Raw genomic sequence first — 25812 nt, 5'->3', positions numbered from 1 at the left:
GAGAGAGGGGGGTGGATTATGAGAGAGGACGTAAGAGGAAAGGAAGGAGAGTGGAAAGGTCAGAAAGAGAGGGAAAAAATAGTTGACAGCAGCACTATTTTTTTTTTGTTCACGTGGAGTCGTGTAGCCTTCAGTTTTTCACAGGTCTCTGAGAGGCTTTTTGCACTTGTTTCAGGATCTGTTGGGGATTCCCCCTCTGGAAAATCCTGTCCTCCAGAGACAGACAGAGAGAGTCCAACACTTAGCTGAGCTGCAGCCACTACCGTAAAAAGCTGGGGGAACGTAGTGACAGTGACTGAAGATTGGAGAGCATTTTCAGAGTTTTATGGTGGCTTTTATATGCAATAACAATTTGAACAGTCTTTTGTCTCTACCTATCCTGCTGCATTCCTTCCTTACTGATGTATTTTCTTGCTGTTATCAGATTATCATATTTTCAGTCCATTGCTCCACAGCTGCTACATCAACATAAAATCAAAGACATTGAAACCATACCCTGCCATTTTTTGCCTTGTGTTTCCGGCCTATGATTCTGCATCTGTGCCTCGTCGCCTGATTCGTCTGCTTCAGCATCGGCGCTCTTGTCATTTCTCTCTCTTGTTCATTGAAAATTTAATTCACCTCTCTCCTCCCCGTGTGCCTGAAAAGTACCTTCTGCCTCTAGCTTGGTTGTCCCTGGGAAATGTAGAAATGAGAGAAAATCATCCAGTCGGCGATGAAAAAAGGAGAACTGCCATAAAGAATATGTGTGCAGAGAATGTGGGGAGTCGTTATTTTAATTGGACTATATGTCAGATATGTGTTTGTCCATGGAAGACCAGATAAAGGGCAGAGGACTGCAGACAGAAAGGAGGGGGGAGATGCACATACAGTATGCTGTTCTGAACTGACAGATTTGATAATGCATCAGGGCATGGGGCACGCATAACACACACACCCACACACAAACACACACTCTTGTATACATACGCTCTGAACATTACATACTGAAATATGAAAATTACACTTAATACACATAATAGCTTCAATTTCATAATAAAATTCCCATCTTTCCATCAAAATAATTTGATTTACATGTTCCAATACTGATCTTTGAACCATCTGATCTCTAAATACTCCTATATCCGTGTTTGTCAGGGATATAGGAGGTCCTATCCGCCATCTTGGCTCAGATTCCTCAGTTTCTCTGGAGCTAAGCTCATCTGTCTGCAGCACTGAGTACTCCAGCACTGGTTCTGCTGCTCTCTACTTAATGTTCACATCTCTCTAAGCAAAAAACTGTCCATGCATAATCTATGACTTCCCCACGGCTTTCATCTAATATCGTTACCTCACTCTTCAATCCAACTCTCCTGCATGTGTTTTACAACGCCGTCAGTTGCATGTACACAATGTGATAGTGTGCGCATCACAGGCTGTGTAACACAGTTTGTATCACATTCTTTTTTTTTAACTATACAATCATACAACACATCATAGCCTCTCTATCAGTGACAGACCCTTGCATGAGCTAACATAGAGAAATCTTAATAATATATTCCTAATGCTATACTGTGGTAAGCGGCTATGCTATGATAAAATATACTGAATCAGTTCACTGACAGTGAATTCCTGGAAAAATAAAATCAATATATCACAACCTTGACCTGAACCTCCCTGCTCTTTCTGATTGGCTCATACTGACATCAGTCAATATCATGAACACGTAAAGTCGCCGTTGTCAAGTCTCTATCAAGCAGTCAGCGTCGAGCGAGAAAAAGTGGCCGACGTGAGGTTTAACAAGAAGTTAATCAGAGCACCCTTGCTCCCTGATAAACTGAGGAGGAAAGCAGGGATGGAGGGACCTTTCCACCAGAGAAGGGAGGTCAGTCCATGAAACATCTGGAGGTTAGAGTCTATGATAATGTTTTCCTTTGTCTTCATACAAGAAAAACGGTTGTTAGTTGCAAAAATCAGTCCTATAAAGGTAATGGGCTTGATTACTGTTCAGATCCAGTTCTGGTTCCAGTCCAAATAGACACAATAAAATCCGGACCAACCCCCACAACCATCGCCGGCTCATGTCCTGTTGTGCTGATTGGTCGGGGGAGCTGTCCGTCAGCGTGCTCAGGGCCCGGGAGTGGTCAGCCTGGCGAACTGGTGATGGTCTTGACTGTGTAATTCTGGAAGAGTGGCTGCATGAACATGCCCAGTGTGCCAAACACGCACACAAACACAAAGATCCACAGGAAGAGGCGGTCGATCACCATGGCAACGTACTTCCAGTCCTCGCTCACCTGTAGACGGGGAGGGACAAAGGGAACAGAAAGATTAAGGTGAGCAGAATCAAACACTCTCTGATTCTCTCTCTCTCCATCTCTGACTTTGCCTCTCCCTATGCGGGGGGTTAATAGAGGTGAAGGGTTAATGTGAGTGGAGACTTGTCCGTCGCACAGCTCTGATGAGGTCACACTTGAGTCACAGAGGCGCAGAAGGAAGTGAGGGACGTGCATGAGTGATGGAGGGCCGAGAGACGGAGGATGTGCTGACACTGTAACCCTGCCGTGATAACTTGGGGAAGGAGAGAGGAGGAGGATCTGACGAGGCATGCACTTAGACAGAAGAAGGAGGATTATAAAGCAGTCGTCATGACAACGGGATGGTTACTATGTCTATGATAGACAGAATTATAGCGGATTGTTAATTCCCGTGTCAGTTTCTTTGAGTCCAGGAGAGAAGGCTGATCTCCTAAGATGCCTTGAGGGAAAGCGATAAAAGATGCCACCCTCACTCTGCCTCTGCGCCGCTGTTCCAGTTGTGCTCGTTCTCTATGCTCACGTCATTCGGCTGCTATAATTATATGTCTGCGTTGAATATTCAGAGGACCATGATTGCATCACCAGATCCGTCTCCTTTGCTTATGCTCTGCTGTAGTCCCCCCCATGTGTTTGAAACAGCAGATGTAAACTGCTCTGCTGTTAGGCTCGGTCCTCACTTTAACATGATATGACACCGAGCGGACAGACCCGCGCTGCTCATGATGCGCTTCATGGTAGAAAACATATGCACACAACATACGATGGTTTATATTAAGGTTGTATACACACAGCAACAAGATAATATTTCATTTCGATATGGAGAAAAGCCCGAGCAGAACATGAGCATGGTGGTATTATAAGGTGACATCTGTTTATCACAGATGTATTTGTGTTGTTGGCAGGAAATTGCAGACAAGTAATCTGCAGCAGCACAGAGGATTTATCAGCAGCATCACCTGCCTGGAAATTTAACCTTGTCTTTATAGTTTTATGTAAAATAAGGTCAAAAAATATAATTAATTGTATGTGCTTTTATTAATACCTAGACATCTTAAATGTTATCACGTAAAGTGAAAAAAATCAGTATGCATCTGTGTGGAGTGAAGCTGATATTGTGAATGTTCTAGTCAGTAGAAGCCTATTCACACATCTAGCAGCCATGGAACAGTTAAAATTGGTCTCTCTGGCTACCTGAAAGTGTAGGTCCAAAATGTTTACCTAGGACTAAATGTGTTCCAGTTTCTTCCAAACCAAAAGTATCAAATTCTTTTGTAGCACGTAGTGTGCTGTGTTAGGTTTTTGCTATGCTTCAGAAATGCAATAGTGAAACAAGACATTGAAGTTGCAGCCAATAAGATCAGATCAGTGCGCTATAGTAACAGGACTAGAGTCAGGGGATGATGTTGTTATATTCATAGTAATTAAAGCTGTTTTTTTTTTGTTTTTTTTAAATCTGAATCTTTTAATTATTGTAAAGTCATTTGTTAAACCGTATCTAAAGAACTGCATCTTTAGCCAAAGTTTTTGTAAAATTAAAAATGTGTATCAAATTTAAAAGTCCAGTGTTGGTCAGGCTCCGACTAAAACGCAATGCCGTTTATAGATTAAGATAGATAATGAATACTCACACTCTGATCATCATCCTCGCCCTTCATGTGGTTTGCGATGAAGCGTACTCCCTCCACAGCCTCCTCAAACCCTGGGCAGGCTTGAGCCAGCAGGGCCTGAGTCAGAGGGGGACCTCCTGGTCCTGGCTTCCCCCGTGGCTTGATTCCGGACCCCCCTTCCCGGCCCTCCCTCACTCTGTTCAGCCCATCCATGGACCCTCCTCCTGCTCCTCCAAGATCCCCCCCAAACTTTTTCACTGACGCCCGGTTCACGTAGCAGGTGCACGGGTCACTGTCCTCCTTTCCGAACACCCCTGTGGATGCTCCCCCACCATTCCCGCCTGCACCACCCAGCCCAAGCCCAACCATCAAGGCCCCAGCCTCCCCGCTGCGCCCTCCCTCCTTCTGTTCCTGTGCCCTCCTTCTTTGGCGTAGCCGCTGGCGCTCGCAGCTGTTTCTAGGTTGCCGCATGAAGAGCAAAGCAGGAAGTTTGTTGAGGAACACCAGCTTAACCCAGGGGGGCATTGTGTGTGTGGTGGGGGAGCGGTGGTGCACGTTGAGCACACACACACTGGTAACAATGGAGAAAGTGACAAGGACCATGGTGAACATCAGGTACTTCCCAACCAGAGGAACGTCCAGTGAAGTGGGAGGGACAATCTTTGAGATCAGCAGCAGGAACACAGTGAGCGCAAGCAGCACGGAGATGCAGAGAGTCATCTTCTCGCCGCAGTCGGACGGCAGGTAGAAGACCAGGATTGCCAGTGAGGTGATGAGCACGCACGGGATGATGAGGTTGATGGTGTAGAAGAGAGGCTTTCTACGAATGATGAAGTCGTACGTGATGTCCACGTAGGCAGGGTCGGCCGGGTTCTCATTTCGTCTGCCTGGCAGGGCGATGATATCCCACTCCCCACTGGGCGTAAAGTCGTCCATGCTGGCCACATCAGCTCGCAGCACAAGGTCGATCTCGGTGCGGTCGTAGGTCCAGGAGCGGAATCGCAGGGTGCAGTTCTGCTGGTCAAAGGGGAAGTGTTTGACCTCGATCTTACAGGCTGACTTATAGATGGCTGGGGGCAGCCAGAAGATGCTGCCATCGTAGGAGACCACAGCGTTTGAGTAGAAAGACACCTCGTACACGCCATCAGCACTGAAGAAGAGATGGAGAGAGTTGAAAAGGATGAGGAGGCAGACAAAAAAGAGGAATGGTCAAATACAGACATTCGTGTGGAGATTTAATTAAAAAATAACAATAATGTAAACAGGAAGTCTAATGAGAGGGTCATTTCCCCCCAAGTCTAATGATTAGCAAAACATGACGCATCTTATTATGCAATATGGGTTTACTACAGAGCTCTATGAAACACACACACACACACACACACAGACACTGAAGTAAAAATATAGAGAGACTGAAGCCTTGAATTGTCTCAGGGCAGCAGGGTCACAACTACAAACTTGCTGACACATGCTACTAAAAGGAACAAGCTAAACGTGCAGACGAAATAGGAAAATCGGCCCTCGTGTCACACCAGGTCGAGTCAAACGGCTCGAATTAGACACATTCGGGTTAGAAGTCAGCTGACAACATTAAAGCTGTAGATTGAATTTCCATCCTACTCAAGATCTTGGCAAGAAAAGCTAATTAATGATGGCTAACACTGTGAGAGGTGACTTAGAATTCCTACATTTTGACTGATTGACCCTGTAAGAAACAGCTACTTCACTGCTAATCTAGCCTCAGAATCAAACTGAGACTTCTAAATGAGGGATAATCCTCCTGTTAAGGTGAGAGACGGGGGTTTGACGCAGTGAAGAACACTTGGAGGGTGTAGCCTGTCGACCTGGGGTTTGTGGGATTAACATGATCATTTTATCCAGAGCTCTGTGGATCAGGGATCTTTTAATCTTTAGTAAAGTAAAGACACAGGCAGGGTAAGAGGAGAAGGCCAGACAGACTGATCACTGCACTCCGATGAGCTGATTTACATACTGTAGGCTGACACTCCAGTTTCCATTACATTGAGACCAGTGGTCTGCAGCATCCTTACGTCAGACATGCTGATTGTAATTAAATACTTATAAATGAAATGTATTTTAATGTCGTTGAATGTTTAATATTTTGCATGGCATGCATTTACCATATGGCTGATCTAACCATATTGACAAGACCTATGCTTAACTCTAGAGTGGCAGTAGAGCAAAGAAGGAAGCAAATAAATGAAGAAAAGGTGTTGTTTTGTAAATTCTACTTTGTGTCCTTTCACGTCTCCTGCACTACACATTGTGACAGTTGTTTTGTTTCTGTTTGTACTGGATGGGTAGTTGAAGGTGAGCGAGTGCACACAGTAAACATTGAACAAAGGATGTGAATGGGGATCAATAAGGGCTCCAGAGCTGAATGTTTGTCTCCCTTATGGATTCATCCCCGCCTACACTGTAGGCATGGCCAGCTGCATATTTTCCATTATGCAAATTATACAAGATGTCATTGATACGTTTGTAGAGGCAATGTTTTTTCTTAGTACTGACTTTGAATTCAAATGCAAAAATTGTTGATTATCAAGCATTTTAAGAAATTCAGGAAGAAAAAAAAATTGTGTTTCAACATGTGCGTTCAAGTGCATTAAGACATCTACTGTACATGTAGTTGTGCTGATCTCTCTGCATGTGTTGAATGCAGATGACTCCATCTTTGAAGTGTCTCATGAGACATGGAGGTACCGTATAGTAACACGGCATGAGTGATTGCAGCAGACATATTCAGTCATGTGTGGCTGCCTGCATGTATAATCTCTGGCTTTTAATTGATGTTCTTATTTATAGTGAGCTGAATGAAACCACCTGGGAGTGAGCTCTAAAACATTATTTGTTCAATATGAGCATTGTATATGCTTTATTTGTGCATGTTTATGAGCATACATGCACGCATGTATGGGCCACTGTGTGCCTTCTGAGGTGAGGACAGGGGGGTGAGCGAGTGACTCACTTGTTGTAGAGCACCACGTCAGGCAGCCAGATGTGTTTCGAGGGCAGCCTGACCTTCATCATCCCATCAAACTCCTCAGGGACCCAAGTCAGACGGTAGTCCTGCCACTCCTGAGGGCCAATACAAACAAAATGCTTAGTCACTCATCCACCAATCAAACAGCAGCAGGAAGACTTGAGAGAAAGTCTGTCCATCTGTCGGCCAGTCTGTGGTCAATATGACACATCAGGAGCTGTGTAAGCCTAGGGAACAATTTGTGCTGTCAGTCCTTCTAGCAAGAGCGAGAGAGCAAGAGTAGCAATCATGTCAACCCTGACCCTGGAATATAAAACCAATCATCCAAATTAAAACTGCATCATCGACAGAGAGGTTGTCCCCGTGTGTGTGTGTGTGTGTGTGTGTGTGTGTGTGTGTGTGTGTGTGTGTGTGTGTGTGTGTGTGTGTGTGTGTGTGATTTTTGTGTTTTGGTAATGTCCTCTGTGTAACCTCTTGTTAGAGACAGCATTATCTTGTTGTAGCACTGATGGCCATTCTATGCTCCGTTACATGTCATAAATCCGTATAAGACGTGTGTGTGTGTGTGTGTGTGTGTGTGTGTGTGTGTGTGTGAAGGTAAGACAGAACTTTAAAACCATCTCATTTAAAATGAGAAAGCTCTCATCTTTGTGTCACAAATATCTAAATATCTCTGAACATATGCCTGTGTGAGCTGTTCTAACACCTGCTCTCAAAAGCAGGCGCATATGTTCACAATGTGTGTGGGTGGATGCATTTGTGTACCTATCATGTGTAAATGTGCGCACCTTCATGCTCCACCATGTAATAGAGCTCAGCTGTAAGTACATGATAAGCCAGCCTTATATAAAGAAGGGTCGCAGCCCAGTCAGAGGTGCATTATTCAGGTTATAAAAGGTCTCACGCAAAATCATAAGCAGCCTAATTCACAAACAGAAAAAAAACAGGTGTTCAGCGGATCATTATTAATCTGTTTCTTTGGTGTGAACAAAAAAACAGGTTCAATCTCATACATACCAACCCAATTCTAATATTTCTCCTTCAGATTTTCTTTTTCAGGGACATGTATTATTTGATGTATCTCTGTGTCTCTGACACTTCACCAGTCATGTCGTTTCTCTGAGCTGCTGCTCCACACGAGAGGAGGCAGGATTAAACTTGCTGTCAGCCACAACTAGTGAAACATGTGGAACATAGGGATGCATCTATTCCCCTCCACCAAACACTCCACTGTTCATACGCTACAGTATGGTCTGCTGGTTTAAAACACCATGGACCGTGATTATATATTGTAAATCAGATAGCAGATATAGGTAACATATGATATATGCCACTTCTATCCAAGTTCCTTGTGGTGAACTTTCTGTGAAGCTGTGAAATCATTGATAAAACCATCCAAAAATTAAGACAAAAAATTGGATTTATTCAAATAATGTTTATTTTTTTCCCTTTGTGTCAAATGAGAATGAGAGTCGGAAGTCTCACCTGTGTTAGCCAGACGTTGGTCGTCATCACCTGTTCTCTTTCATGCTGAGGAAGAAGTAGACATGTACATTAAAAACGTTATTATCGTGAAGTGATTCATTATAGCCCTTACAACAGGTTGAAGGATGTGTGTGACATTTGTTTGTTTTTTTAAGTGGCATGGAGTTGACACAGCAAAGCTGAGATTTAAAAGAATAATATTTTTTAAACAGCATCCTACATTTGTGAAATCTGGGCCTGATAATGTGTTTGGTAATGACCTTCCTGTTTGGTAAATGCTCATGTGTTTGTCTGTTTGATTAGCTGTTCACATGAAGAAATAACATGAAATGAAAATGGAAAAAGTAAATCTTGAAGTTTGACTGTCTTTTGGTATGCTGTCAGCAGGGTCACAGAAAGAAAACAAGACTCAATTGTGTTTAATTGGTGGAAGATTTTTGGAAACCAGGCTGTTATATTTAGGATTATTTTCTGCTTTTGAAAAATGCAGTGGGAACTTTTCTGCATTGTTGAAATCCATAATAATTGAAGAGCTGAGATGATGCCGATTCAGCTAAACGACATTCTATTGACCTCTCCTTCACTGAATATAAAGTGTTTCTGTCTGCAGGCTTTGATAACATAGAATATGCTGTATTAGCCTTGGCACGGACACTTGCATGCACAGACTCTGTGCATGCAAGTGTAGCTAAATGCGGTATTACTAGATCTGAACATTTACTTCCACCGTTGCTTTTTTGGTTTGCCTTGAACAAAGACATGCTCTGAATAGATTTCCATAAAACTTGAGCAGCTCAGGCCTTAGGCCAAAGACCAAATGATGAACAGACTGGCAAGAGGTTTCCTGGGATTCACATAACTAGACAACTTCATTTTTTGGCTTTAACCATGAAGCTTAAAAACAAATCAGAATTTTCAGTGTCAAAATCCATTGAGTAAAATGTAATTCTCCAAAAAGAACAGTGACATTAATCAGCATTAGTGCAGTCTTAACAGCTTACTAAACACTTTAATGGTTTATACAATGTTTTTGAGTCGTTTTTTAAATTTAGTGAAAATTAAACGATGGCTAGATTATTGGTTATCCGTGTTTTCAGACAGGCAAATACAGACTCCGACACACAGTCCAACAAGTGTTCACACTCACCACACTGATGAGCTGGGCCAGCGATACCATCAGCTGCACAGTGACCAGCTCAGAGCCATTAGTCGCAGGACGGATCAGTTTGTTATAATGGGCTGGATTCAGGAGATGCTCCACCAATCGCTCCTCTGTGTCTGCCCCAAGGCCTCCTGTAACAAGAAACACATTATCATCATCTGCTTCTGTGGTGAGATAAAAATGTAGCTGCCATTTCTGAATTTAATCGGATATGTCCGTCGTGAAAAACACAAGAGCATAAATCTGTGTTTTGCTACATCAAGCCTGGCTATCCATGACAACGACGGCAGGAGGGCGAAGTGGATAGCAGGATTTTACTACCCCTTCTAGAAATGAACAGACTATAAATATCAGTAATAGGGAACTGATGAGCCCCCACCCCCAACTGATTTTGTGATGAAAATATTTATTGAAGAAAAACAATTAATTTTGAATTTTTATTGTATTTATATATTGTATTAATCCCACAGGGGGAATTCGGGTTTACACTCTGTTATTGAGAGACATGCTACTTCACAAGCAAAGGCCTGAAATACACACAGGCACAAACAGGACCTATGGACATGCATTTATGGAGAGGAATCCCAGAGTAAGAGCGCGCGCGAGCTGTTTGGGGTTTGGTGTCTTACTCAAGGTGACCTCAGATGTCCCAGCACACAAGGAAACTGTCTCGCTCAAGTCAGTGTTCGAGAAGTGACCTGTTACCTCTTCAGCAGTCCGTACCAGGACTAAAACCTGTTCCAAACCCAAGTCCCTACATACTGAGCTACCATACAGTAGGCCTACACAATACATTGAGACATCGACTCGCTTTCTTTTTTGCTATATAAACCATCTATGATAAAAAGATGTACAAGAACTGAAAATGTTATAGGCTGTTTTTTTTTTTTTTACGAGATGAAGTTCAAGTGACAGGAGAGTTGCCTGTTGAACTTTCCTGCTAGTGCACCTGCTGGTAGGTGGCGGTAGTGCACATGCTTACAAGACTTATTTTTGATTGTAAACAGTATATGTGCGACTATATAAAAAAACCCATTGGTAAAACATAATAAGTTCTGTTGAACAATAGTTTAGTCGATTATTGATATTGTTAATTATGTTAACGCTAAAAAAAAAAACAGAAAGTGCAAACTAAACTGCTAACTACGCATCACGTTAGCATCCTCAATGCTAACGTGGACGAGACATTTTGCGACCGGTGGAGAATATTGAGGACTCTGAGGGGAAGGTGAGGAAAAGGACTGTACGCCTTAGCTGCATTTAAACTTTAAAGTTAGCATTGTGAACTGAAAAATACTGTAGCTACCTCTGCCATTTGCGGTGTGCTTTGGGCCAATGTTTGGTACAACTAGCAAACAGATGCTGCTAGCTAGCTGGCGGTGCTGTGTAGATCTGCTCCCGAAGCATCGCTCCATAATCTGATCGCGACATACGTGTTGCTAGCAGCTGTAGACTAATGCAAGTCCACAAATAGGCACATTTCGTTGGTTTAAATTGTCATTTGGTTTAGACTGTGATTTTAATCACCTTTTAAACGCATTGGTGACGTCCAATTGTTATCAATGAATTTGTGTGTGTTTCCTTTTCATGGTTGGAAGATCGAGTAGATCAAAACGTTGCCCTGGTTAAATAAAGTTGCCCATTGGAAGCTGAACAGTGTGCGGACCATAGTCTATTTATGTTTCATATTTATATTTACTCTGTATTTTTATTAATATTATAGTTTTGTTTTTTTTGATCCTTTAACCACTTGTTTCTATTTCTTTTCCTGCTCTTACCTTCTTATTGCTGTTATCTTTTTATTTGCTTTTATCTATTTTAGCTTCTTACATCTTTTTAAATCTTTGGTCCTCTTGGTCTCAGCTCGTGTTGTTGGGTTCTTGTGTTGCCTGGGTTCTTATGATGGTTCTTGTGATGGGTCTTGTGATGGTCGGGTTATATATGTCTGTTGGGTATCGTGCACTTTGGGTTGTTTTCTGTTGAATTGTATTTAATTATTTTTAGTATTTTGCATCTGTTATGTTCTTACTGTTGTTAATGTTCTTGTGTGTTTGGTTTAGTTTGCTTTGTTCTTGTTTTTGCTGTTTGTCAAAGCACTTTGTAAACCTGTGTTTTTAAAAGGTGCTCTATAAATAAAGTTATTATTATTATTATTATTATTATTATTATTATTCCTTTTCTTAGCAGTTAGTACATTTCTCGTACTGCACCTGTATGCATTTTGCCTGGACAAGCACACACTAGCCCCCCTCCCCCATTTTTTTATGGATACCCGGCATGACTGAATCTCGTTTTTCTGTCAAACACGAACATTTCTTATTGTTTGCTTTGTCAGTCTTTAGCATTCAATTTAAGCCCTCTCAGAAGCCCTAAACCCGCAATTCCCTGGCACTGCTAATGTTCTGTATTATACTGAGAGTTTAAAGTCTTGGAACCGTGGCATTACTCACGATAGCCGACTAGAGCACGTCAGCACGGCTCGATACACTCTCCTTACAAGACGTGACATCAGAAGAATGAGTCAACTAGTCTGGATGTCTGTCTCTATCGCTATCCTTTCAGTCTCTATCACTCTGTCCGTGCCTCCGTGTTGTCTCCCTCCATTCTCCTCTGCCGTGTTTCACTACTCCCAAACTGCCAGACTTATATAGCTTTGGGTTATTTTCACTCTCCATCTCACCCTGTCCCTCTCCGTCTCTTCCTCCCTCCATCTGTAGCAGACTGTAGTTTTATCTGTTTGAGCGTTCAAGTTAGGGCAGAGCTGTCACAACACCGCACAGAGGAGGGGGGGAGGGGTTGTACTGAGAGACACGATGTCCTGCACCTCCTGCTCTGCACTCCCTGCCTCTCTTGCTCTGGCATCTGCTGGCTCCTGTACTGCATCCTTTACCCTCTCAGTTTTCCCTCACACGTTTCCCCTGAAGATCAACACAGGCTGTCTGTTGCCGTTACCTTGGTGCCAATGTTGTTAGGGTTAAATCTACTATTATAGAGGGTATTAAAATATGTTAAAACTGATTGGTAATAAATTAACATGTTTTTTTTTAATTCAGGATAAAGCCCTTGAATTATCCCCCCCCCCCCCCCCCTAAAAAACATCCATATAGGCTGCATGAAACTTATACAACAAAAGACAGTGAACACAACATTTACGTGCACTACATGTTGGTATGTGTGTCTGATCTAACTTGAAGCTGTTTGTTGGCACTTATCCTTTTTAGATCCTTGCTTGCGTAGCTTCTTACTCTCAGATGTTGACAAAAGCGTCTGCTTAATGAAATGGTAACATTGTAATATGAATGTAAAAGTATCAAAATATTACTGACAATATTACTGTTAAAATATTATCAACAGTAGGATACTGTTAAATCCCTCGGCCTAAACTCCCATGCATGAAACTAACAAAAAAAAAGAACAATAGCCAGAATAAATAAAACGTTGCCAATAGTAGAACTTATTTATTAATCTTTTAGTTTGTAAACAAGCAATGACATTATCTTATAAAGCAGAATGTTAAGATACATTGCCTTTTCCCACATTTTATTGTTATAATATTACTATATTATTATTTTTTTGTTTGATCTGATGGTGGGATATAAAATGCATATTTAACTAAAACATTGCCAAAGACTTGTGAAAATAGTGATGCACGTTTCATATGGCACCGGGTTGCCAGTTCGGTTTGAGTCCAGCATGGACCAGTTTTATTTAGAGTGGACTGGAAGCTGGAAGTGCAAATGAACACCCTGTAATACATGTAGCTCTTGTGTGTGTATATGTGTGACCTGTGTGTAAGTAAAATAAAAAATATAACAGAGCAAAATAGACAAAATATCCCCAGGAGGAGAGCGATTGCCTATTGTAACTCCAAAAATAATAAATGAATCAATAATATTATAGTACGATGGATCAATAATGAAAATGATAGGAAGTTGCATCCCTATCGATTGCACATGAGGAATCAGAGGAATTATACAAAGATAAATAGAAAGTGATCATGAAGCAGAACAGGTGCATTTGAGATCTGCAAAATGAAAAAGCCAATTCAAAAAGGTACAAAGGAAATATACTATAATGATGCAATTTGGATCTATTTTTTTTACCTTTCCCATGAATGTGTGCCTCTGAAATGCTCTCTAACACTGTTCTACACCTCCACCTTGATCTTTAACTCCCCCGTCTCCCTCTCTCTCTGTAGCTGCTGTGCTCACTGAGCAGGAATGATGACCTCTGTCTCTTGATCAATGAAGACTATATTCATGCCCTGTAATCTAACACGCGATCCCCCCCCTCCCCTTCATCACAACCCCTTTTAATCTCCTGCCTTCTCCTCCCTTCCATCTCATTTTCTTTTACTTTTACGTATGTTTCAATCATCCAAGCAGGCACATATATTCCTCTCACTCCCCCGACTGTCTCCATCGCTCTCTCCTTCCTGCTATCTCCATCTCCCCATCGCTGACAGCCACTGTCCATTTATTGCCCCTTCCCTCGCTAATCCAGCGTCATCAATACACTTCCTGTCATCACATGCGTGTAGCACTCTGCTTGTTTATTGAGCACAACCGACAGTTTGCTGTTTATGTGGATACGTGTGTGTGTGTGTGTCTTCTTTGTGATCACATTCATGAGGGAAATAAGCATTGCTGTCTGTTTCTGCGCCATATGAGTAATGTATATTATTCCCTGAAGCACAAAGCAATAACACTGAGACAGAAAGCTAATATAGCTCACTTAAACAATGATGACGCAGGAAAAAGTAGACCCTATATTTCCACAAACCTTACTTGTAATGTAAATTCATACCCAAAATAACTAGAAAGCTGCATGCAAATCTGGCTAGATTCCTAAAATAATGTTCACAAGTTCTAAAAAGATTCTTATATTATATCTGCTTTACATATTACATCATATTTATATTAAGCACCTTCAAGTAACTATGCACTTTAATCAATAGAAATATATATTTCTGAACGAGGTCTTTGCTCACAAGCTTACTCAACCTTGTAGCAGGCACACGCTGATTCACTTCATCTTTGAATGTTCATATCAACTGAGTAGTGACATCAGGAGAATTACTGTTATTTTCTGAAGAAAAGAGAAGCAGTGAAGAAAAGCTTCCCAGTAAACGGCTACGGAGATGACGACTGAGACTCACTTTACAAGAAGCCAAAACAAAGCTCAAGGCTAAGCTGATGTAACACAACTAGAGAGTTTCAACATCCAAATTCAAGCATCGTCTCCATCAGCGTTAGCTTGTTTCATTCCTTGGGATTAAGATATTATGTGAAACATTTGACGGGCCGTTGAACTGGTTGTTTCGCCCCACCATAAGGCGGCCCTACAGGGCTAACAACAACCCACAAATAAACCCAATAAAACACACTATGCACCTTACCACAGTCAAAACTAAGGGGTGTATATTTTCAACAGACAGACTAAATGATAACAACGATCAACTGAGACACTAATACGACAATACACAACAGACGATCCCTGACTGCTCGGCACAGCAGTCTCAACTCCAAAAGCCTCTCTTCCTGAAGCCAGCACGGGGCTTTTAAGCTCTGAGGCCAGGTGCGCCTCGTTGTGCAATCAGTAGCTTCACCTGGACTGGAGACAACAGAAGGGGAGAGGGGACAAACAGCACGGGGAGACATACAGCCGTAACACTAGTGCTACTTTTTTTTACTACTTCTGGTAAAAAACATTTTATTAAAGGGTCTTTAAATCATGGCATAGACTGCCTTTGAGTTTTTGCATCATCTCCAGCACATACTACAAGAAAGAACCTCTGGCACATGTATCCAGCTACATGTATGTTGACTCAGACCAGAACTGAAATGAAGATTCAGACACAAGTCATTTAAAAATATTTAGAGGATTGTGCATCTCTTCGCTTATATGCACTCGCTTAAATTCTCTTCATTCCTGCTTATGTCTAGTTTTCCTAAAATAGTTGCATGCACACGCTCAGGATGAAAGTCTAGACTAATATTTTATGGCACTGAGACAAATTAGAGACCCGAACAGCCTCAGTCTATTCTGGTTATTCTTATCTCAAGAACAAGACTGCAGAAAATAAAACATGCACACACTCAGGCCTGATCAGTGTGCACAAGCATGCTGACCCGGTTGCTCATCAGCAGCACTTACTAATGCTTCAAAACAAAAACGGATCTCTCTGTTTGGCTGCCTCCACATACGACACTCAGTCATGCCAAAGGCCGAGCTGAGTGGTTGTAATGTTGCTGGTCGCTCGAGTTGTATTCTGGTTGTTTTCCAGTGCAAATATTGAAAACTTAATGTGACACTATGAATATTTCAGCAGGGCTCCCCATTAGACTCCAGAGCGAGGGAAGTTACGTACATGCAAACACACTGAGACGTCAGCGACACAGTGCAGGAGCAGATGAGATGGAAGCCATATTGAGTGTGGGACAGCCTCACAACTGAATCAAACCTCCCCTTCTGATCATCACATCAAAAGAAAGTGTGTAAGTTCTACTAAAAAGAAAACACTTTTAAAGAAACTTATTTGATCCATTAAAGCATCAGTTGTTAAATTTTACGGCATGTGTTGCTTCCAGTTTACAAAGCCACTTGAAGGCCGGAGTACGAACACTCTGGAAAGGAAAATGAGGGCGAGACGAGAGCTAAATTAAATTATCTCACCAAGACGATTACAGTGATGATTTGGATTTATACAGCTCAGTCAGATGAGAAAAGGTTGGAGGGAAAGAAGGGTCATTCACTGCTTTCCTCACTGCACTCAGCCAAAAAGGCTTTTTGGCTGCAGCAAGGACCTTTTATACTGAAATATTCTTGAATCAATAATGGAGGGATCCATTGATCTACTGGCAACACCAAATTGGCTGTGTAGTGGCCATAGAACTGAGGTATTAAAATTGATCCTCCATTCGGCTGCAATATCAAAGCACTTCAAACACAAAGCCATCCCACTGTGCACTAACTCAGGGCTGAAGCCTTATGGTTGCCAAATTCAGCAAAGTCTACAGCCCGAAAAGAAAAAGCATTTCATTTTGTGCTCTTTCAATTTAAATATTTTTCCAAACGTTCAATCAATCAATCGAGCTTTATTTATATAGCACCTTTCATACAAACCAAATGCAATTCAGAGTGCTTTACAGCAACTGAAAAACAAGAAGAACCATAAAATAGTGACAAAACAGGGTAGAAATAAAAATAGATTTAGAAGTAGAGGTTAACAACACTTCACTAACAATCCTCACGTGCATCTACTACTGTCTGTAATGCTTTCTAATGCCAACATGATGATGTAAGACCTTACACAAATGCTGTCAAATACTGATATAAACTTCATGAAACATCCCATATGCATCTGAGTTGATGATGTTTTTAGAGAAATTAAATACACGCAGCATAAGAAGGAAGAAGTTGCACTGAAATGACGAGGCCATAGACAAACTGGGGTGGGGGAGGGAACCAAGAGATGACAAGCCGCCATTACAGCAGTAGCGTCTCTATAAATCAAGCGGCAACCTCCGGCCTTGAAAAATGAAGCCAATGCGGAAGTGCAAAATCCTGCAGTTTGTCGAGTGTCCGCTTGAGGCTGGCTCCAGGAACCGCGGAAGTCACATACACACAACAGGCAAAAGAGCCCTTTTTTTTACAGCAGAAATTAACATGTTTACAGCCTGGCACAATAAACGAAATATGTCTGATTAGTTATAGTCATCACTGGCACACACTGTACCGGAATATATTTTTAATGATTTTATGATTGATATGTGTTGTCCATAGTTAGTCGCGTAGCTGACATGATTGACAGGCGGGTGCGATGTAACAGTTCGTCAAGAGGCTTAAAACCCGCCTCAGATCCAGCTCTCAGCCTGTCGTTAGGTTGACTAAAAGTTAGGCTGAGACAGCATTTCCAGTATGGCGGCTGCTGCAGATGAGCCTCCAGAACCCCCTGCCGTGACAGATGGCTGACGTCACTCAGGCTTCCTCCATACAGTCTATGGTTTTAATGCAAGCTGTCCTAAGAAGTGAACAATTTTCGTCCTTTATCACCACCTTCTATGTAACTTGACTTTTGACAACGATGTAAAGGACACCTGGAAGAACCTTTGTGGTTCTCAGCTGCTAAAACAGTCATAACAAACTTAAAACTTTGGAAGAAAACAGGGATTACACAATAATACACTCTGTATGAGAGCGGAAACTTTACATACATGAACTGGCCGACAAACATATTCTCCATTAGAGGATTAAGTAAATCATAATTAAAAGTAATTTATTTCCTCTCTGAGTGACATGTAGATGGTATTTTGTTGTTCATCAGCAGATGATTAATGAAATGATCTGGTGTAATAATTGTCTATTAGCATCATAATCAGGTAAGACAGCATGTAATCATTACAGACCAGTCGCATCAGCACAAAAAAAGAAAGTATGTGCTTAACGATTTCTATAGAAACATTTCACTTTACTCTACAACCACAAGTATCATTTAAGTCCATAACAGCAACAGACAGCACATTGTACTCTATTTATATTAGGTTAGGTTTCATGTGTATATTAATATTTGTTAGGTTTTAACGTATAAGTTGTGCTTCATATCTTTTACTTACTATAATTTGTCAAAAACGACTTTAATTTGCTCGTCCTACTTCCCATTAAGTCTCTTCGTTCTCTTATCTACACACACTCAAGCACAAACAGCATCTTGTCCCAGTCCCCCTCATTCCGTAGCTTTGTTTTTGGTAGCTATGGTTCTGCTTTTTTTTTTTTCATTATTCATTAGCAGTACACTAAAGACACTCAAATTAGTTATTTAAGGGTAGGGTTAGTTACTCTGTTATCACCCCAGGTGATCCATGTGTGTGGAGGCTTGTTGATAATGACACGTAACACAATAATTATAGACTACAAGTATAGGACGGCATCAGCAGCAAGACGCTGCAGAACTATATTGAAACAAAGGCATGAGAAGCTTCAGTTTTAACAAGAGACATCAAGCCTTAATCAGTGCATTAACTTAAGGGACGTACCAGCGGATTTCGCTCTCTTTATCTCTCTCTCTCTCTCGCTCCCTCCTCTCTCTCTTGCTTGCAAGCGAAGGCAAAAATTTACAGATTTTTAAAAAGGTCAGCAATTATAGTTAGGAGGGACCGTGAACACATGGGCAACGCACCCGAGTATTGTCTGTGTGGGAAACACGGTGACATGAATTGCAAAGAATAATTTCTGCTGATAACCTTTCCCTTATTAAATATTTGTTTTGGATTTTTTTTTTTCAAGTAGGACTTAAAAGAGCCACAACTAGTCCCAAATGAGCCACATGTGGCTCCGAGAGCCGCATGTTGAGTATCACTGTTCTATACTTTAAGTAAATACATAAGCCCAAATAATCAAATACAATCATGAGACAAACTCTAGAGCTCAAAGAACACGTTAAAAAAAGCCATCAATTGAGTAGTCTGGATTACTAATCAATCAATAATCATACAGCCTTTGAATCCTACATGCAGAGTGAATGATAGAAGACCAGCTGATCAAATGAATGATGTGAATGAAAGCATCCACAGCAGTCGATCGCTGCTTCAACGGCTTCATTTATGGAAAGATATGCTATGTCTCTGTCTAATGGGGGCGTTTGAACAAAATTGCATCATCAAACCAAAAAAATGCTTTAACCTCCAAAACTTCACAAACTCTTTTAAACTTGTTAGCCAAGACATGCTGTAAGGCCTAGCTTTTATTACGTAATCTTTATATATGAAACAGTAAATATTAGCATGTCTTGAACCTATAAAGCTTTTTCACCTCTAGCTAGTCAATACCTCAAAGATTCCAATTATACAAAAGTATATACAAAAGTTTTCAGTGTAATGTTCTAAAGCAGACAAAATAAGGACAAATTATGTTCAAACATTGATAGATATATATGCTCTACACGTTTTCCTCAAATTGTTAAAATCAAGAACATGTGAGTAAAGAATCAGCAGATAAAGAGTTACACTGACTGAGGGTATGACTAATCGTGTCCTGTAAACCCTTTATTTAAGACAAAGAATTAGGGTTGATTTATTATGTATTGTATTGAGATTTTACAGGCTAACGTGCTCGTCTGTCAAATGAATGGCAGTCTGGCTTTCTAAATGTAGTGGTGCATATTTCAGGCAAAGCAATAAAATCCATCATTTGAACTCCCAAACACCCGTCACAACAGCTATTATTTGGAAAGCCATCAATCGTGCAGCCGTGTTATAACCCGGTCGATGCTGGCGCTGCTGCGGCTGCCTGACAATAATATGTGCACATGCCGTCTGACACAAATACACAGATTTCCATGTACAGAGGCTGTAGTCATTGATGCGAGCGGCCCAGGTTGGAATCAGACCTGTGGCTCCTTCCAGCATGTCACACCCCCTTTTCTCTCTCTGTCCTTGATTTCAGGGTCTATCCACCGTCTTACCTCTAAATAAAAGGCATAAAACCCCTTTAAAAACCTTTAAAAAACAAATAGATTTAATTTGTGGTTGTGTCGTATTTTGCAGCAATCCTGATTTAAAAAAACAACGACACAACAAATGCTCCTTTCTTTCTGCCGATAAGTATTATTTTTTCTAGAAATGCCTGTATTTTTCCTCGTTGATGCACTTTTAGATTTTTTATTGCGTAACTACAAAATAAACAGACGGAAGGAAAGCTGTATTCTCTTTAGTGCAATTCTTCCCTCACCTGCACCAGAGCAACGTAAGCACAGCCCTGCCTCTACTGTATGTAAGTCAACCATTTTCTTAAATATTCTTAGAGCAAGGCAACATTAATACTCCAAACTTTCCAAACGTCTCTTATCTGCCTCTTCTTCTCCTCTGCCTGAGTTTCTATTCGACCTCTGTGCTCTCCCTCTGCCTCCTCGAATCTCCAGGGCCACACTCTGCTGCTTTGCACTGTTACTATTACTGCTGCACACTCACAATCTTGCACAAATCACACATGAGAGCACGCTGTTTAACACATGGAATCACACATGTTCTCACATAAATATGCAGGCCTCCGCTATGCGTTTGTAATCACAGATGCAGCCAAATATCCACTGATCTGATCCTGTTGCTGCTGCTGAGTGTTGGGATTCGGTCCAAGGAGATACAGACAGAGTAAACGGGGGGGAGAGAGAGAGAGGGTGAGATAGAAACAGAAAGTGACAGAGAGGGATAGAGACAAAAGGAGGGCTGCTGTAATGTGCAGGTTGAGATGCCGCAGAGATCAGTGAGCTGGAACTGTGCAGCAGAAAAGTGATGACAGGCTAAACGGACCGAGCAGAACTTTCTAGACTCTGGCACTGCCAAAAGAAATAGTAAGTTGATACTCTATAAGTGCAGTGACAAAGAATACTCACACACACATGAAAAGAGGAAGATCCAACATGTCGGCTTTGGGATTCAGATGATAAAAAATGTGGCTGTGAAAACTAATCCCAGTGCACTTTTACTTCCTTACTTGATGAGACTATTGCGCACTGTGCTCCATATCCAGTAACCCCGGCATCAGGTCAGCGCAGCACCACAGACCTGTTTATTATGCATGGCCTGCAGGGGAAATGACAAGAGGCATCCTCATCACACAGGAGGAGGGCTGCGGCCTCCCGGCAGAGTCTGGGACAGGTGGTGGAATGTCCTTCAGTGTCCTTGCACGACCACTTTCTTTAGAGTCTTATATTTAAAAAAAAAAAGCGTCATTGTTATGACTTGTGTCCTCTCACATTCTAGTGTGGGTTTGTGCGTGAAAGAGAGGCTTGACAAATGTCTGTTCTCTTCTGCTCTTTTTATATGAGAATGTGATATGAAGAGGCATGAGCTAAGTGTGAACGCCTAACAACTTAATTTACTCTGATGTTGTCTTTTCTAACTCTGTGTTGTGTTTTATTGCGACTAAGAGGGGCGTCCTTTAAAGGTGTTATCACAAGGTGACGCTCCAGCTGTGTTCACGGCCATGTAAGCGTGTCCTCCAACCTGTGTTTGAGCGCACGCTTGTGTGTGTGTGTGTGTGTGTGTGTGTGTGTGTGTGTGTGTGTTGAGTTTATCGTCTCTGAGGATGATGCTAATCAGATTTTCTCCTTGAAGGGGAGATGACTCATTAGCACTCCACTGCTCGTGAATCTCCTTAAAGTGATATATCATCTTGGCATCGTTCTCCCGTTTAGTGAGCGTACCCCTGTTTGAACTCAGGGATGATCAACAGACAAATCCAAACACTTGGGGGAAGGCAAATATTATTCAGCAAATTTTGAGCCACGTCATAAACAAGACAACATTTCTGTCACATGTGGTATTCTATCAAAATCAGAGTCAGAACTAGAGCCAAGTAGGTTTCCGTACACAAGGAATTTGTGTCAGTGTATTGTTACATTAAAATAAACAGGGACTTGGAGGATAAATAGAAAAGACTGAAACGTTTTGCAAGTCAACAACCATCAAACTTTAACATAAATATATCAGACTGTCATGGAATATTTGTACAAAATGAATCTATATGTTACCAGTTCTGACATTCACCTCAATTATTATTGCTTATATTCTTCAACCTCTTTAATGGATACAAGGAAACAGAAAAAGAAACTGTATAAACTAATAATCTTACTGCTGTACAGTTTACATAATTGTTGTACATAATGCGTCCCTGTGAGCATTGAGGTTGTTATTAAAATGGTTCTTTAACCTGTGAATGAAGTCACTGAATATATCTAAAATGCAATATGATTAAAATCATTATAACAACACATCAAACACTCCTCTATTGAAGTATTACGAGTGTATCCCTCGTTTTGTTTGTGTGTGTGTGTGTGTGTGTGTGTGTTCGTGTGCGCGTGCTAGTGTGTCTGCGAGCTGATGCTGACATATAAATTGCAGATTTGTGGAGGTCAAAGCATTTGATCCTTCACTGTATGTCTTTGCTGCTGGATGTATTGTAATGTGTGTGTGTGTGTGTGTGTGTGTGTGTGTGTGTGTGTGTGTGTGTGTGTGTGTGTGTGTGAGAGAGAGAGAGTGTGTGTGTCTAAGAGAGACTGCAGGAGCATGTTGTCCCCATGGGTGATGATGAACAGTTAGTCAAAGCAAGGCAGATGGCCATCTTTCCTGTGTGTGTGTGTGTGTGTATGGGTGTGTGTGTGTGTGTGTGTGTGTGTGTATGGATGGAGGTGTGTTGGGGTGTTTGGATATGGGTGCTGCTACACAGGCCGTGACAGTCTTTTTGCTTGAAGGCAGTGAGCTGGTCTCTGCTCCATCACTACTTTGGCTTGGCTGAAAATGTTTAAAGCAGCCTTGATTCAGCCAATCAGCTGACGCGCTGCTTCCTCTCTGCTCGAGGCGAACTCTCACTGAACAGAAATTAACACTGCATTAGAGCCAACTTAGGGAGGTGAAATATCTCTCAGCACCCTAATGGCTTCACACTTAACGGATACCTCATTCACGTTGGACACAGTACAAAAACACAGTTGTAAATACAGCCTCATCTACCCAAAGCACGTCCTTTAAGGAGACGAAGAGACCGTTCATCAGTTTAAGCTGTTAAACAGAAGCAGAGGGTTTCTCCTGTTCTGCTGCATCACACATCATTTGTCCTTTAATGACAGGATGTTGAAGTTGTTTTAGCTCAACGTGCCTCTCATTAACCTGCCCACTCAATGCAGGACCTCAGTGTTAATGAGAGAGAGAGAGAGAGAGAGTTGGGGGGGGGGGGGGGGGGGGGGGGTTGGGTGATAAATTACTCCGTCCCTTCCTTTGTAGCCCTCTTTATCTCTAATGTATATCCAGAGAGAAACGGTTTAAGTAATGCTCTTTTAGCAGCAGGTTGATGTTACTTAGATTGCATGCGGTGGCAGGGAGCTCAATACCTTGTGTCAGTTAGGCCATGTGTGTGTTTCATTTGAGAGAACAAGCTCATTTATGGAGCCAATTAGCAGCAATGTGCAGGTTAAATTAAGATGCTTTAAAATGCTACTCGTGTCCCTAAACGTGTCGCTATTCAACCTAATCTGCTGCCAAACTGTGTTTTTATCCCAACAAAAACAAAGAACGAATTAAAAAAAAAACATAGTCACAAGTTCATTCTATCATAAATGTATTGTGGTAATACGACATGTGGTGTAACCTTTTAAAGTAAGGGGCTCTAAACGCACAACGGCACGTATCCATAATTAAAGCATTCCTGTTACATTACACGCTTATCTTACTAGCTCGGGCATTTGTTTCTATTTCTATGTAATTTAGAGGGGGTAACGTTTCGAGAAACATGGTGACACGGCATCGAAAGAGACATTTTCACCACATCTTCTTCTCCTCTGCCACTCCTCATTGTTATTTTATTTTCATATCCCCTGCTCTAGCGCTCGATGAGCTATGTTTTATTTTTGGCCCTTTAAAGGTGAAGACACACACACACACACACACACAGCAGCACGTCGATGGAGCCATTACACGGATAAGTTACTCACCTCCCGCGATGGAGAGGACGGTCAGCAGCAGCAGCAGCAGCGGCGGCGGCGGCGGCCAGCCGTCCATCATCTTACGTGCGTCCGAACCCGAAAGGTGTTCACCGCGATGGAGAGGCTACCCCAAGCACACCCGCAGTGTTCCACCTCTTTCTCCTCCACCTCCTCCTCCTCACGACCTAAACACTCCCTTCAGACTCTACCTGGCATGATGACGTCAGGGCTCTCCTTTCAGGTCCTCACGTCTTCGTCGCCCGACAAAAAAAAAAAAAAAAAAAAAAAGAAGCAAAATAGGCTACTTAATATTTCTGCAAGGGGGGACAGGTGAGCTGAGCGCTGGGTCGTGCTGTGCGGTGCGGTGCGGTGCGGTTCTGGCTGTCCGTGTTGAACACCGCTCGGCGATGCGACGCGCAGGAGAGGCGGGGGGGGGGGGGGGGGGGGGGGGGGGGGGGGGGAGCGAAGGGGGAGGAGGCGGGGAGTGGAGGATGTGGCAGACCTCAGAGGCTCCACCGCAGCTCGACTTCAGCGATGCCCGTGTGTTCCCCGCACGAAATCAAACGTCACACATTCAGCTCACCTAGGCACGTTATCAGTGTTTGTGGTTCTCCACTGTGACCTATAGTGACTTTGTGAAACTTGATGGCGCATTTCATCTCCGCTGTCTTTACCTTTAAAATTCAAGCCTAAAGGGGAAATAGTTGTATTGCAGTGGTATTCCCTTCTTCTCGTTAATGCATTTTTTATCAAGCAGCCAAAGAAGACACATTCAGCACTAAGGAGCATTTTAATGAAAGAAAATAAAGAATATGTGTTCAGTAAAAGCAAGGCAATATTATAAGAACTTACATTGTCCTATTAAAATCACCTCACACAAACGAATGCATTTAATATGCCTTTTAACAACTTCTTAACCCTCAGCCTTCCTCTTCAAGTTGGAGAACTCATATCACCTTGACCTTTTATATCCCTTGTTCTTTAGTTTTTCTTCTGTGACACATTCATCTTATGTCCATTTTTGTTATACTTCCCCTCTAGGCAACTGAAATAACCTCCAATCTCCTTCCACAAAGTCAAACATGCAGGAGCTAGATAAGAAGCCCAGGAGGGAAAAGCACAGGTAGGTGGAGGATGGGATGGATTTAATGAGGAAGTTAATCAATTGGGATAAACAAATAGAAACACAATGCTCATTTTGGATATTCAAACATGCTTACTGTTGCAAATGCAGACATATATAAATAATGATTCTTATGGTGAGGGGTGAAGGGAATGCAGCAAAGAAAGAGGGGTACAGGAAGGAGGGAGAGGGGGGGATTCAAAACAGTGTGGGAGGCATGGGGACTTTTGGGGGAAGAGTAAACTACTGTAAGTAAACAGGAATGTGAGATGAAGGGAGGAGGCGGTTGCCGTGGTGACTCAGAGAAACCAGAAAGCTCCAGGAGGAAACCTGTTTCTCTTTCATTTTGTCTATTTTTGTCACGGACACACACGGAATACATGTGCACAGCTTACACACACACACACACACAGACATGTGCATGTATACACACATTGCATCCACACACAAACATGCACATGCACACACAGGCAAACTCTTCCTCTGTAATGTCTTCCCTCTCATGCTATCTTTATGCACTCTTCCTTTCTCCCTCTCTCACTCTCCTCTGCAGTGAATGAGCTGACCTGACAGTGCTCCTCCTCTGCACTGAGTGCTGTGAGTCCTGCCTGAATTATTTAAAAGCTGGGACCCCCACAAGTGCTTGTCTTCCCCTAAC

The 25812-nt window shown here is 42.1% G+C and overlaps 1 protein-coding gene across 1 annotated transcript; it reads right to left on the bottom strand.

Moving 5' to 3' along the window:
- Positions 1-113: 113 nt before the first annotated feature.
- Positions 114-24391, bottom strand: chrnb2 (cholinergic receptor, nicotinic, beta 2). Its single transcript, XM_061050649.1, has 6 exons — positions 24041-24391; positions 9541-9686; positions 8394-8438; positions 6894-7003; positions 3926-5054; positions 114-2276 (listed from the first exon to the last, which is right to left on the bottom strand). Exons 1-6 carry the CDS (start codon positions 24108-24110, stop codon positions 2124-2126), a joined length of 1653 nt encoding a protein of 550 aa, XP_060906632.1. The 5' UTR covers positions 24111-24391; the 3' UTR covers positions 114-2123.
- Between the last annotated feature and the right edge of the window lie 1421 nt (positions 24392-25812).

The sequence above is a fragment of the Labrus mixtus genome, chromosome 11 (assembly GCF_963584025.1).
Source record: "Labrus mixtus chromosome 11, fLabMix1.1, whole genome shotgun sequence".
Lineage (NCBI taxonomy): Eukaryota > Metazoa > Chordata > Actinopteri > Labriformes > Labridae > Labrus > Labrus mixtus.
The sequence above is the reverse complement of the archived record's forward strand: the minus strand, read 5'-3'. Positions and strand labels throughout refer to the sequence as shown.

Bases quoted from the DNA above. Each gene is read 5' to 3' on its own strand.
- chrnb2 (XM_061050649.1), bottom strand. From the start codon at position 24,110: ATGATGGACGGCTGGCCGCCGCCGCCGCCGCTGCTGCTGCTGCTGCTG. The intron at 9,687-24,040 runs GTGAGTAACTTA...TTCTTGTTACAG, and splicing joins CGTCCTCTCCATCGCGGGAG to GAGGCCTTGGGGCAGACACA. The intron at 2,277-3,925 runs GTGAGTATTCAT...CCCCGTCTACAG, and splicing joins GCGAGGATGATGATCAGAGT to GTGAGCGAGGACTGGAAGTA.